This window comes from Carcharodon carcharias, chromosome 3 (genome assembly GCF_017639515.1).
Source record: "Carcharodon carcharias isolate sCarCar2 chromosome 3, sCarCar2.pri, whole genome shotgun sequence".
NCBI lineage: Eukaryota > Metazoa > Chordata > Chondrichthyes > Lamniformes > Lamnidae > Carcharodon > Carcharodon carcharias.
In genome coordinates, this window is record NC_054469.1 from 205,214,568 (window position 1) to 205,227,459 (window position 12,892).

At 41.9% G+C, this 12,892-nt stretch overlaps 1 protein-coding gene across 1 annotated transcript in view; it reads right to left on the minus strand.

Annotated features, from left to right (window-relative positions):
* LOC121275927 (nucleotide-binding oligomerization domain-containing protein 1-like) overlaps positions 1-5,539 on the minus strand; it is a 41,870-nt gene extending 36,331 nt beyond the window's left edge. Inside the window, exons 1-2 of the mRNA XM_041183783.1 lie at positions 5,286-5,539; positions 1,659-1,883 (exon numbers count right to left, since the gene is read on the minus strand). Of these exons, the coding sequence (XP_041039717.1) occupies positions 1,659-1,844 (186 nt within the window). The 5' untranslated portion in view covers positions 1,845-1,883; positions 5,286-5,539. The remainder of the gene's footprint in view (positions 1-1,658; positions 1,884-5,285) is intronic.
* Between the last annotated feature and the right edge of the window lie 7,353 nt (positions 5,540-12,892).

Genomic DNA, 12,892 nt, shown 5'->3' on the forward strand with positions numbered 1-12,892 from the left:
CTTTAATTGATCCTGTCAATGCCTCAATTGGCCATTGACAGGTCGGCGGGCCCACAGCTGATTTTGCTGTGCCCCCATTTTGCTGAAAATTTAAATGGGGTGTGGTGACGTCAGGAGTTCCGCCCAACGTCACCGTGTGTCATTTTACGTGTTGGCGAGCAGGCCCTGCCCCTGTTTGCCGACGGTAAAATCCTGCCCAAGATGATCAGTTGGGCTCACAGTGTGGCTCACATCCATGTGCTAAAAGCTACGTATGTTCACATAGGGCCCTGTCCTAAGCAAACAGAAGGAGCATGTCCATGAATTAAACAAAATTCAATTAAACAAAACCTTGGGGGACAGCCATTCCCCGATTCATTCCCAAGGGCAGTGCCTTGATCAATCAAAGTCGACCTGCCTGATTTGAATTTAAACAAAAGCTTGACAGTTAACGATTCCCATGCATTCGCCATGGCAACACCCCTACCAATCAGAATGCACTAGCCAACCAATCAGCACTCTCTTCTCATGCACTATAAACTGTTATTCCCTGTGAAATTTGGTATTCATACAAATCTGTCATGATGGTGCAAGACAAAAAGCTTTGATAGCATGTCTCTTTTTTCAGCAATGTTCAAATTTTATATGATGGTTAGGTTTTAAACACTCTCCTTTAAATCAAGGTAAAATGGAATAGTTGAGAGGGGCATGAAACCTCCTACTAGTTCTTCCCAGTGATAAACTCATGTAATCTGGTTGCCATGAGGACAGAGGCTCAGGTCAAATTCTACTGAAAGCAAGGTGAAGACAAAGGAAAGGGCAGCTGGCCTTACTGTTGCCCTACTTACTTACTCAGAAACCCTAGACAGTGAGAGTGAGTCCCGGAGAGAGAGACAGGAAAACAAGAGCTGCCGTGAACAGCAGAGGAAACAAAATGCTGTTTCCCATTAGCCACCAGGCAGGATGCTGATTGGGAACTTGTTCTCTAGTTGAAGAGACAGGAGCTGTGAAGATTTAAGGATACTGGAAGATTCGCCTAGGCGTGACTGGAAGAAGGAGTCACTGGAATGGGCCTTACTGCTGGAAGTCAGTTCAGGGATTATCAGAAGATTAAGGGAAACAATTTATGATGGATACTGGATGTAATGGCTCAGCAAAACGAGGAGGTAAGCCTATTGGAAGCTGGGAATCACTCTGGACTGGTTCCTATTAAGGTTACATTCTGTGGAGAGTGCAGTTTAACTTATAAACTCATTGTTGGGTTTTCAGTTGTGTTAGGAAGTTAAGGAGGGGATAGCTTTTCTGTAGTTTAGTTTGTAGGCAACTAATACACTAATATTTTGTTGATGTTTTTTGTTTGTTACAGTAAAAGGCTTAAAACATCAAATCTTGCCATGTGATCCTTTGAGTCAGCCACTGGGAATTCAAATCTCTTATCGGTCTGCATGGGATCATAACTTTGTATAACACTAAGGTGAAGTACAGGTTGCTAAGGATTTAGTATTGCTGCTGGATATGATAGGAGTAATCAGGGAGATGCATTCAGTATCACATAGATATTATACCACACAGTAAACCAGGTTGGCTTACGCACTTTTTGCTACAAATAACATGCACAATTTCCAAATCCTAGCTACCCATTGTAGGTAAATAACCTGTAATTTCTTGGCTAGCTGTACCTTTTCATGTCGAGTTATACTTTGCTGTATGAACTCAGTATCTTCTAGCGTGAAGTATCCCAAATGTAGCAGGTTATCCAGGATGCACTCAGTGTTTTTAATTCCATTCACCAACTCCACCCGATGTACCATGAGGAGATCAATGTAAGAGGCAATCTGTTGTTTATGGACTATTGTCTGCTCCATAGTACTGCCACGCCTTTGTGAAAATCAGAATCCACTTTCCTAAAGGAAGTAAGCATTAGGATAGCTAGTCATTTTACTTTAATAAATTGACCACAGTTGGTTGATAAATACTAATGTTTTGCTCCTTTACAAAATGGTGTTGGAGTTAGGAGACTTCGGAACTTTACTCCACAGAGCTCCCTGGTAGTAAAAGCCTGCAAACACACTGTGATGGTTGACATACCCAATGTGCCCATGCTTGCAGCACACTGCCCTCCTTCATCAATGGAAAAGAGAACTGGCTCTTTTTTACTGGCTTGTTTGTCCCTACAACCACACCAACCCCCTCCACTTCTCTCTCTCCGCCCCCCCCACACACCTTAAACCAGCTTATATTTCAACTCTTTCTTGGACTCGAACTCAAGTTCTGTCTAAGGGTCATGAGGACTCGAAACGTCAACTCTTTTCTTCTCCGCCGATGCTGCCAGACCTGCTGAGTTTTTCCAGGTAATTCTGTTTTCCTTTTTTACATGATTGGATAACTGCAGTCAAACAGAACATTTTCCATTCTTCAAATTTTTTATGACCAATAAGCAAAAAGCAAATTTACGAAAGCACAACTTTTTTTATGTTCCTATGATTTTCTCCTGGATTGCTTGCAAGTGTTTTGAAGATTAATTTCTTGTTCCTGAGGACTCCGGGACAATCCTAGAAATTCTAAATGCTGATGAATGAAGGAAGGGTTTTTAAATTGAAGAGCAAACCTCTCTCAGCATCACATGTACTTGGCAATTGCAGCAGCTTCCCCTCTGTATAACCGTAATATAGATCAAAACTTCTTCTGTAAAATAGAAAGAGCACAGCTGGGAAGGGGAAGAGAGATATTGCTCAGTTCTGTATTTTTAAATTGTTGCGAATAGAGCAAGCGTTGTCTGAAAGGAGCTTATTTTTGGATGATATTGGGTTGTGGCTACTTTCAAAATTGGTTAACCAACGTAACTTAAACTAACTTTCGCAAGCATCATGTGGGCCTCCTTCCTCTTCTTTGTGTTGTGTAATGGACAGGGCTTTGTATGTTCTGGCTAGAGAAATTTGATTTGACTTCTAAAGATTGGACAGGTCCTCTCTACTTTATCTCCACCTCTTCCCCACTCCCCCTGACACCTGCTGGGGCATTGGTGCCAAATATCCTTCAATAACACTCAATTGATCACTTTTTCATCTGGAATTTCAACAGTCTATTTAGCCATGGAGACCATCAAAGCAGATCCTATTCCCTATCACCATCTGAATTTCACACTTACCTCTTGACGCCTACTTAATTTTCCCCTTCTCGAGCATTGCAGCTGAATTTGGTATCTCAACTAGAAATTCACTGAGGAACTTCTGGTCTGAATTGTCCAGTTGCACACCAGGTGATGTATTCATTCATCTACCAGGTTAATAGAATATTTATGATATCACAGGTTTTGCGCTAAAAAATAATGGAGATGCTCTTCGTGCTCACCCTTATTAAAGGGTAAATCAGAGAGCAACTTCTGGCAACTACACAATTAAACATGGAAATCAGGAAGTTGCCATTTTGAGTTGCTCTGTTCCTCCAGAAAGTGTGCTTAACTGGTACCTCACCAAAAGACTCCCCATTAAAATAAATAGAATCACAAGAATTAGGTGTACTTACCCATTATTTACCCACTTAACACACCAAACAAGTTCGAGCTTTCGATTCAAATGTAAGTGAATTAGTCATTACCATCAAATAATCTCACTGGCTTTGAAAATTAACTTTTATAAGTATGGAGTATCATTCCTTCAGATTTTTATTATAGTTTGAGATTTTTAAAAATTTAAACTTTTTTTGTATTTCTTCTTTCTTACTTTTTTCCCACTCTCTTAATCCCAAATTTCTCTCTCTATTTTGCTTTCTATATATTTGACATTGAATTAAATGCTCCAACTGGCAGTTTTTAGTTTAGACTTTACATGGCTCAGTTAGGATTCATCAATCAGATTGATTAAGGAGACACACCACTATTTGAAACAAAAACAGAAAATGCTGGAAAAACTCAGCCTGTATGACTCGAAAGTTAACTCTGTTTTTTGTCTCCACAGATGCTATTCGCCCTGCTGAGTTTTTCCAGCATTTTCTGTTTTTGTTTCAGATTTCCAGCATCTGCAGTATTTTGCTTTTATCTTAGTACACCAATATTTGTCCTGTTCACACAGATCTCATATCCGCAGTGGAGTTTACCTCACTGTTTTGTCTTTCTGCTAACAGCAAGTTCCAGTATGGAAGCCCATATAAAGTCTGGGGGACAAGCGTCAGTTTAACAAATGATCGGCACCATTCATCCACCGCTGACCACAAAATCTAGGCCAACCTCACAACGTCTCACAAACACAAGTGACATTGTTTCATGATACAATAATAACATCAATGTTTATACAGTGCATTATCAGATTGAAACATATTGAGATCACATACACCCACATACATTCATAGCCTAGAAAGAAATCATTTATGCCATTGCACCTGTGCAGCTTATATGCTAAAACAATAAAAAAAATTCTTCCCATTTCCTGACTCCCTTCCACCTTGCTCAATATCTTCTTCTGCTTCAAGTTTTTAATCCACTTTTCTCCTTAAAGATGCAATGGTCTCTGACTCGACCGCTCCTTCTAACAAAGCATCTCAAGCTTTGACAAACCTTTATATATGAACATCCAAAAAATGGGTTGGAAAAGATGAACAAGCCAGCAGCACACCATGATGACCTGAGTGTCATGACTAAACACTTTTCCTCTGCAGTCATGCAATTATCTGGGAGAAGCACACAAAAAATGCTGAGGAAAAAAAAACAAATAGAAATTTCCTTTAAACCCACTCCTCCTTTAAACTCTCCCCCTCATTCTTTTAGTGTCAATTTTAACTTGTGACTGATTTCCCCAAATGCTTAAAGCAATAAAAGCAATACTTTTGAAGGATACTGAGACTTGGGTAGAGGAATGGAGCAGCAATCTTCCACACGCACACACACAGTAACGAGATGAATGAGAAGTTTGTCTTTTTCCGGTTATGTTACTTGAAGGAGGAATAGCAGCTACAGCAATGGGAAGTTAATAATATCTTTAATATCCACGTGAGCCAATGGAACGGGGAACAGGGACAGAGTTCAATGACTCACCTGAAAGATAGCAATACTGAATAATTCAGGACCCACTCCATACTAATCCACGGTATCACCAATGATTAAAGTCAAAGGTCTGAAAGTTACACGCCCTCAGTTCATATGGCATTTAATGAAAAAAAATTCTGCACACTTCTTGTCAAATAAAAAAACTTGACTGTCTTAACATTCAAGCAATACTGCTGCTTATTATTTCAACCAAAAAAAAACAAGTTTAGAGCCTCTACTGAAGTCATTAGTACTTAGAACTACAAAGTTTTACCCTCACACTTGCCTGATTCTCCCAGCAGTAGTGTACAAGCTTAACACTGTGTGTTACACGGTGTGTATCTGTGTTCCATGTCTTCAAGGTCTTTCTTCCTTCAAAATAGTTGTTTTCACTACAATACCCAAGGAACTTGAGTTTTAGCCTTATGCCAATATGTACCATGCATAATTATTGACTTTCTTCAAGATTTAAACAGGAAATTCTAGCATTCTTTTTCCAGCAGAGATTGTTCAATGGGTTGTTCCTTTTGTTCCGCTTTGCTCACTGAGTATTTCCAAAGGGGGAAACTGTCCCCTAAATCAACGTCACCAATGGCAGTCTGACAGGATGTGAGAATCTACTTTAAGGTCATGTGGCAAACTATGTGAAATCCCATGATTGTAGGAGATAAACTGCAACTGACTGTGATCAAATTGTAGTAGCAACTTCACAGTAATGTGAGCTAGGGATAGTTTATTTCTATGAAAAGTAATGGAGTATTCCTCTAGGTTACCAAAAATGGCTTATTTTATTTTAGCTTCTCCAAAGGGTTTTAAAAATGTTCTTTCACATGATGTGGGCATTGCTGGCTAATCCAGCAGTTGTTGCCCTTCCCTAATTGCCCTTGAGAAGGTGATGGCGAGCTGCTTTCTTGAACTACTGCAGTCCATGCGGTGTAGATACAACCACAGTGCTGTTTGTGAGGGAGTTCCAGGATTTGATCCAGCGAAAGTGAAGGAACAGTGATATATTCCCAAGTCAGGTGGTGTTCCCATGCATCTTCTGTCCTTGTTCTTCTAGGTGTTAAAAGTCACGGGTTTGGAGAGTGCTGTTCAAGGAGCTTTGGTAAGTTGCTGCAGTGCATCTTGTAGATGGTACACACAGCTGCCACTGTGCATTGGTGGTAGAGGGAGTGAATATTGAAGGTGGTGGATGAGGTGCCAATCAAGTGGACTGCTTTTTGCTGGATGTATTTGAGCTTCTTGAGTGTTGTTGGAGTTGCGCTCATCCAGGTAAGTGGACAGTATTTCATCACATTCCTGACTTGTGCCTTGGTATATGGTGGACAGACTTTGGGGAGTCAGGAGGTGAGTTCCTTGCTGCAGAATTCCCAGCCTCTGACCTGCTCTTGTAGCCACTGTATTTATATGGCTGGTCCAGTTCAGTTTCTAGTCAATGGTAACCCCCAGGATGTTGATAGTGGGGGATTCAACGATGGTGTTGCCATTGAATGTCAGGGGGAGATGGTTGGATTCTCTTCTGGTAGAGGTGGTCGTTGCCTGGCACTTGTGTGGCATGATTGTTACTTGCCACTTGTCAGCCCAAGCTGGAATGTTGTCTAGATATTGCTGCATATGCACATGGACTGCTTCAGTATCTGAGGAGTCACAAATGGTACAGAACATTGTGCAGCGAACATCCCCACTTCTGACCTTATAATGGAGGAAGATCATTGATGAAGCAGCTGAAGATAGTTGGGCCAAGGACACTACCCTATGGGACTCCTGCAGTGATGTCCTGGGGCTGAGCTGATTGACATCCAACAACCACGATCATCTGCCCTTGTGCTAGATATGACTCCAACCAGTGGACAGGTTTCCCCCGATTCCCATTGACTTCAGTTTTGCTTGGGCTCCTTGATACCACTTGGCCAAGTGCTGCCTTGATGTCAGGGGCAGCCACTCTCACTTCACCTCACCTCTTGAGTTCAGCTCTTCTTTGTCCATGCTTGGACCAAGGGTATAATGAGGTCAGAGCTGATTGGCCCTGGCAGAACCCAAACTGTGCATCATTGAGCAGGATATTGCTGTGTAACTGCTGCTTGATAGCACTGTCGATGACACCTTCCATGACTTTGCTGATAATTGAATGTGATGGGACGGTAATTGGTTGGGTTGGATTTGTCTTGCTTTTTCTGGACAGGATATACCTGGGCAATTTTCCACATAGCCGGGTAGATGCCAATGTTATAGCTGTACTGGAACAGTTTGGCTAAGGACACAGCTTGTTCTGGTGCACAAGGCTTCAGTACTTATTCCCAAGCTGGATTCAGTCGCATTGTGGTGAAATCCCATTTGCAGTATAGATAAATTTCAACAAAGGCACCATGTCCTTCTTTTTGTTCTCTTGTTGATACAACAGTTCACAGTGCAGGAATATTGTCAGGACCTATAACCTTTGCAGTATCCAGTGCCTTCAGCCATTTCTTGATATCACATGGAGTAAATCTGGCATCTGTAATGTTTGGGACCTCAGGAAGAGGCTGAGATAGATGATCCACTGGATGTTTCTGGCTGAAGATGGCTGCAATGCTTAAGCCTCGTATTTTCCACAGATATGCTGGCTTCCCCATCATCGAGGATGGGGCTATTTGTAGCACCTCCTCCTGCAAATATTTGTTTAATTTTCCACCAATATCCATGACTGGATGTGACAAGGCTGCAGAGTTTAGATCTGATCTGTGGGATCGCTTAGCTCTGTCTATCGCATGCTGCTTCCACTATTTGGCATGCAAGTAGTCCTGTGTTGTAGCTTCATTAGATTGACACCTCACTTTTATCTATGCCTGGTGCTGCTCCTGGCATGCTTTCCTGCCCCTTTATTGAATCAGGTTGAATTCTCTGGCTTGATGGTAATGGTAAAGTGAGGCATAAGCCAGGCTTTGAGTTTACAGATTGAATACAATTCTGCTGCTGTAGGCCCACAGCACCTTATGGATGCCTGGTTTTGAGTTGCCAGATCTGTTCTAAATCTATCCCATATAGTACAGTGGTTGTGTCATACAGCCTGATGGAGTGTATCCTCCATGTGAAGATGGGACTTTGTCTCCACAAGGACTGTGCAGTTGTCACTCCTGCCAATACTGTCAGGCACAGATGCATTTTCGACAGGTAAATTGGTGAGGACAAGATCAACTATGTTTTTCCCTCTTGTTGGTTCCCTCACCACCTGCCACATGCCCAGTATAGCAGCTATGCACTTCAGGATTCAGTCAGCTTGGTCAGTAGTGGCTCTACCAAGCCACGATTGTTGATGGACGTTGAAGTCGCCCACACAGTGTACATTCTGTGCCCTTGACACCTTCAGTGCTTCTTTCAATTGGTGTTCAACATAGAGGAATATTGAGTCAGCAGTTGAGGGGGGCAAGAGGCATGTAGGTGGTAATCAGCCGGATGTTTCCTTGCCCATGTTTGACCTGATGCCATGAGACTTATTGCTCTGGAATCAATGTTAAGGACTCCCAGGGCAACTCCCTCCCAATGGTACACCACTGCGCCACCACCTCTGATGGGCCTGTCCTGCTGGTGGGACAGTACATACCCATGGGTAGTGATACCCATGAGTATTGTCAGTAAGGTATGATTCTGTGAGTATAACTATGTCAGGCTGTTGCTTGACTAGTTTGTGAGACAGCTCTCCAAATTTTGGCACAAGTCGCCAGAAGTTAATAAGTAGGACTTTGCAAAGTCAGCAGGGGCTTTGTGTGCCATTGTCATTTCTGGTGCCTAGGTTGAGGCTGGGTGGTTCATCTGGTTTCATTCCTTCAAAACGCTTTGATACAACTGAGTGGCTTACTAAGCATGTCAGTGCGCATTTAAGAGTCAACCACATTGCTGTGAGCCTAGAGGCACATCTAGGCCAGACCAGGTAAGGACAGCAGATTTCTTTTCCTAAAGGACATTCGTGCACCAAATGGGTTTTTATGGCAATCGACGATAGTTCATGGTCACCATTACTAAGACTAGCCTTTATTTCCAGAATTATTAATTAATTGAATTTAAATTCCACCAGCTGCTGCAGTGGGATTTGAATCCATGTCCATAGAACGTTGATCTGGGCCTTTGGTTTACTAGTCCAGCGACATTACCCCATGTCAGTTTTGTAAATTGACCGAGCTTCAAACCCCAGCATGACTTGGGGAACCAACAGGGCAATTGAATGAACTTTTAAAACAAGTTTTGAACTGAAAGGAAATTATTCATAACGATACAGACATGAAGAATATGCTACCCAAAATGTTAGCTGGGTTAATCAAACAGCACAATGGTGTATTTGTTTTTATTTAACTGACTGTCCTGTCTACTTAGCTCCTGTGGTCTATTAACTCTTAAGACTTACAAATCAACATGATAGGTAACAACCATAGTTCCACCAAGTCTGGATTGCCTCCTTCATCCTTTGGAAACATTAATATTGAAATTATTGCCGGAGCAATAAAACCCATTCACTAATCTTTCGGAACGCTGATGAGCCAAGAACGTTCCCCCATCAAAACACATTTTGTGTGATAATAATTGAACATGAACAGAATTAAGACATTGCCTTGCATGAGAATAGACTATTCACTAACCCAGGATGGGGAAGTGGTCAAATCAAGACATTCAATCGAAAGTGGCGGGATTGAGGGGTGGTTGCTTCAACAGTCAATTCTCATGGGTATCATTTCCATATTATAAAGAGGGTATATCTTGGGACAAACTTCAGCAACTTGCAAGGGAACTACAGATTTGATCAGTCACCCATACAGATGGAAGCATTCTCCTCAGAGTGATCGCCAGGGTGAGCGCTGTTTGAAATTAAGGAGAGTTAAAGGGAACAGTGTATGCAAGTATTGTTTGAACAGTGCATTGATCTTTATCAGTAGTACAATAAACAGTTAAAAGAATAATGAACTGTACTAAATTTTGAGCCTTGACCATTTTACACCACCCGGTTTAGGTTGGATTCTGGAGTTAGAGTATATGAGGCAAAGTGCAGATTCACTTATCTATAGAGGAAGCAGTGAGAACAGCTATAATAACTGAGTTTTTATTTAGGTAGGACAATGACAGGTTTAGGTATCCACTTGCACTGCTGTTTAAATTCACCTCTGTTTCCCTGGACAGTTCCTAGATCCTGAGAAATCTGTGCTGCTCAAATCAAACTTTTAGCCATGTTAATGATATTTGAAAAATATCCTCATTTTATTTGCATGAATAAGTACTCACCCACATCTAATTCTGAGCACCCTGATTTTGGCTAGTAGGCTTCTTGTTGGCTCCTACATTGGTGCCTTAGAGCCAATTTGTGCTCCTGCTTCAAAAATCAAAATCTTTTTAACCCCATCCACTCCCAACCCATATGTACATTCTTGAGAGTTAGCATTTCTCCCATTTTTTCTTGGACATTAGGCAATTTACAGGGCTATTAAAAGGCCACTAATAAATCTGCCTCCTTGTATCTTTTGAACTACTTGTGGAATCAAACTTTCAGATCCAAGAAAAGACCATCCTGTCTGCCGGCTATTGCAGCCTTTGCCCTTGCACTGAACCATAACAGTGAGTGTTGGAAAAGGATGTGACAATAAACGACTCATGATCCAGAAGAAGGGTCTATTCTGTGGTTGGGAACCAAAGCTTTGAGTGGCTCTCCCTTCTGTGGATAGGGCGCTGTGTTACAATTTGCTGATACAACTCATCATCCTCATTCATCCTCATTACTCTTATCAGACTAAATGACTGTGACCCTTTGATAAACAAATCCTAAACAATAAGAATGGTGTACACCATCTTAACTTACTAAATTTCTCAGAAAAGTGTATCAATCCTCTCGGTGCCTTAGAGTTTGTACTCCTAAGTAGTGAATTTCCTAAACTGGAAGAGATACTGAAACACAAAGAATAACTTAGTGTCTGTACAACTGAAGAATTCAATGACTCCAAGTGTACCCTCAATTCTTAGGGTTAGATATGGATAAGTTGTGATTTAAGCCCAGATCTTGGTGACTATGTTCATAAGGATGTGCCGGTAACCTACCCAGGATCCTGAAGAAGGGTCTATTCTGTATTGGGAACCAAAGCTTTAAGTGGCTCTTGCTTCTGTGGATAAGGCACTATGTTACAATTTGCTGACACAACTCATCATCATCTTTCCTCATTTCTGTTATCAAACTCCTGCTCTCAGTCCTCTGGGAATAGAAGCTTCTAAAGTAAACTTTTGAATCCATATTTGCCTTTGAATTCTGTCATGTCACTGGCCATGACCATTTTGCTCAGGAATGCAAATAAGTCAGGTGTTCAGTCTGAAGAAAGTCATATGGACTCAAAACATTAACTCTGTTTCTCTCCACAGATGCTGCCCAACCTGCTGAGTTTTTCCAACATTTTCTTTTTTTTTAAGTTGTGTTCTGTGGTTCTATTTTATCTAGTTTCTGAGAGAGTAGAATGGGTAAGAGTAGATAGATTGGTACACATTTGTCTGCTGAGCACGAGCTCTGCCGGTGATTGAACAATTGTACTTAAAGGTGCAACTCTCAGATGCAACAATGCAATATGTAGATCCTGCTTGGTCTGTCTACATTTAAGAATTAGGAATTTCACCATGTGCATCATTTGTTCTGCTAGGCCGTTAGATATAGGATAAAGAGAAGAAGTAGTGTGATTGATATTCCACTTCTCACACATTACCTGAAATGGCTTACCAATAAATTGCAGAGCATTATTGGTAATGATCTCTCTCGGCATACCAAATAGAATGAAAATTGCACTTAGAGTGTGTGCGACTATTCTACTTGACATATTGTGCAATTGTCAAATAACGGGGTACTTGGCAAAGTACAGTAGTCAATGGTGGTAATGAAATCAGTGCCAAGGACATGAAGGAGGTTGGATGTGATTTTGAACTGAGGATGGTTAGGCACTTCAAGTGGATTCAGTGGTTCTTTGTGCTGACTTGGCCTCGTACTTCTTGACGAAGGCTCAATGTGATTGTTCGTACCCTGGCTGGGTATGATAAGGCTGATACATTTGCAACAATCTTCAGCCAGAAGTGCCAAATGCTTGATTGATCACGGCCTCCTCCGGAGACCCCCAGCATCCCAGATGCCAGTTTTCAGCCAATTCGATTCACTCCATGTGATATCAAGGAATTGTTGAAGACACTGGATAGTATAAAGGCTAAAGGCCTTACAATATTCCAGCAAAAGTACTGAAGACCTGTGCTCTAGAATTTGGCCCACCCCTAGCCAAGCTGTTCCAGTACAGCTGCAACACTGGCATCTACCCGGCAATGTAGAAAATTGCCTAGGTATGCCTGGTCTAGAAAAGGCAGGACAAATCTAACCCATCCAATTACTACCTCATCAGTCTACTCTCAATCATTAGTAAAGTGATGGGAGGGGTCACCAACAGTGCTATCCAGCGGCACTTGCTTACTAGCAATAACCTGCTTAGTTTGGGTTCTGCCAGGGCCACTCAGCTTCTGACCTCATTACAGCCTTGGTTTAAACATGGACAAAAGAGCAGAACTCCAGAGGTGAGGTAAGAGTGACTGCCCTTGACATCAAGGCAGCATTTTGCCAAGTGTGGCATCAAGGAACCCTAGCAAAACTGATTTCAATAGGAATCGGGGAGAAAATTCTCCGTTGGTTGGAGTCACACCTAGCACAAAGGAAGATGATTGTGGCTGTTGGTGGGCAGTCATCTCAGTTTCAGGACATCACTGCAGGAGTTCCTCAGGGTAGTATCCTAGGCCCAATATCTTAAGCTGCTTCAGCGACCCTTCTTCCATCATAAGGTCAGAAGTGGGAATACTCCCTGATGATTGCACAATGTTCAGCACCATTTGCAACTCCTCAGATACTGAAGGAGCCCATGT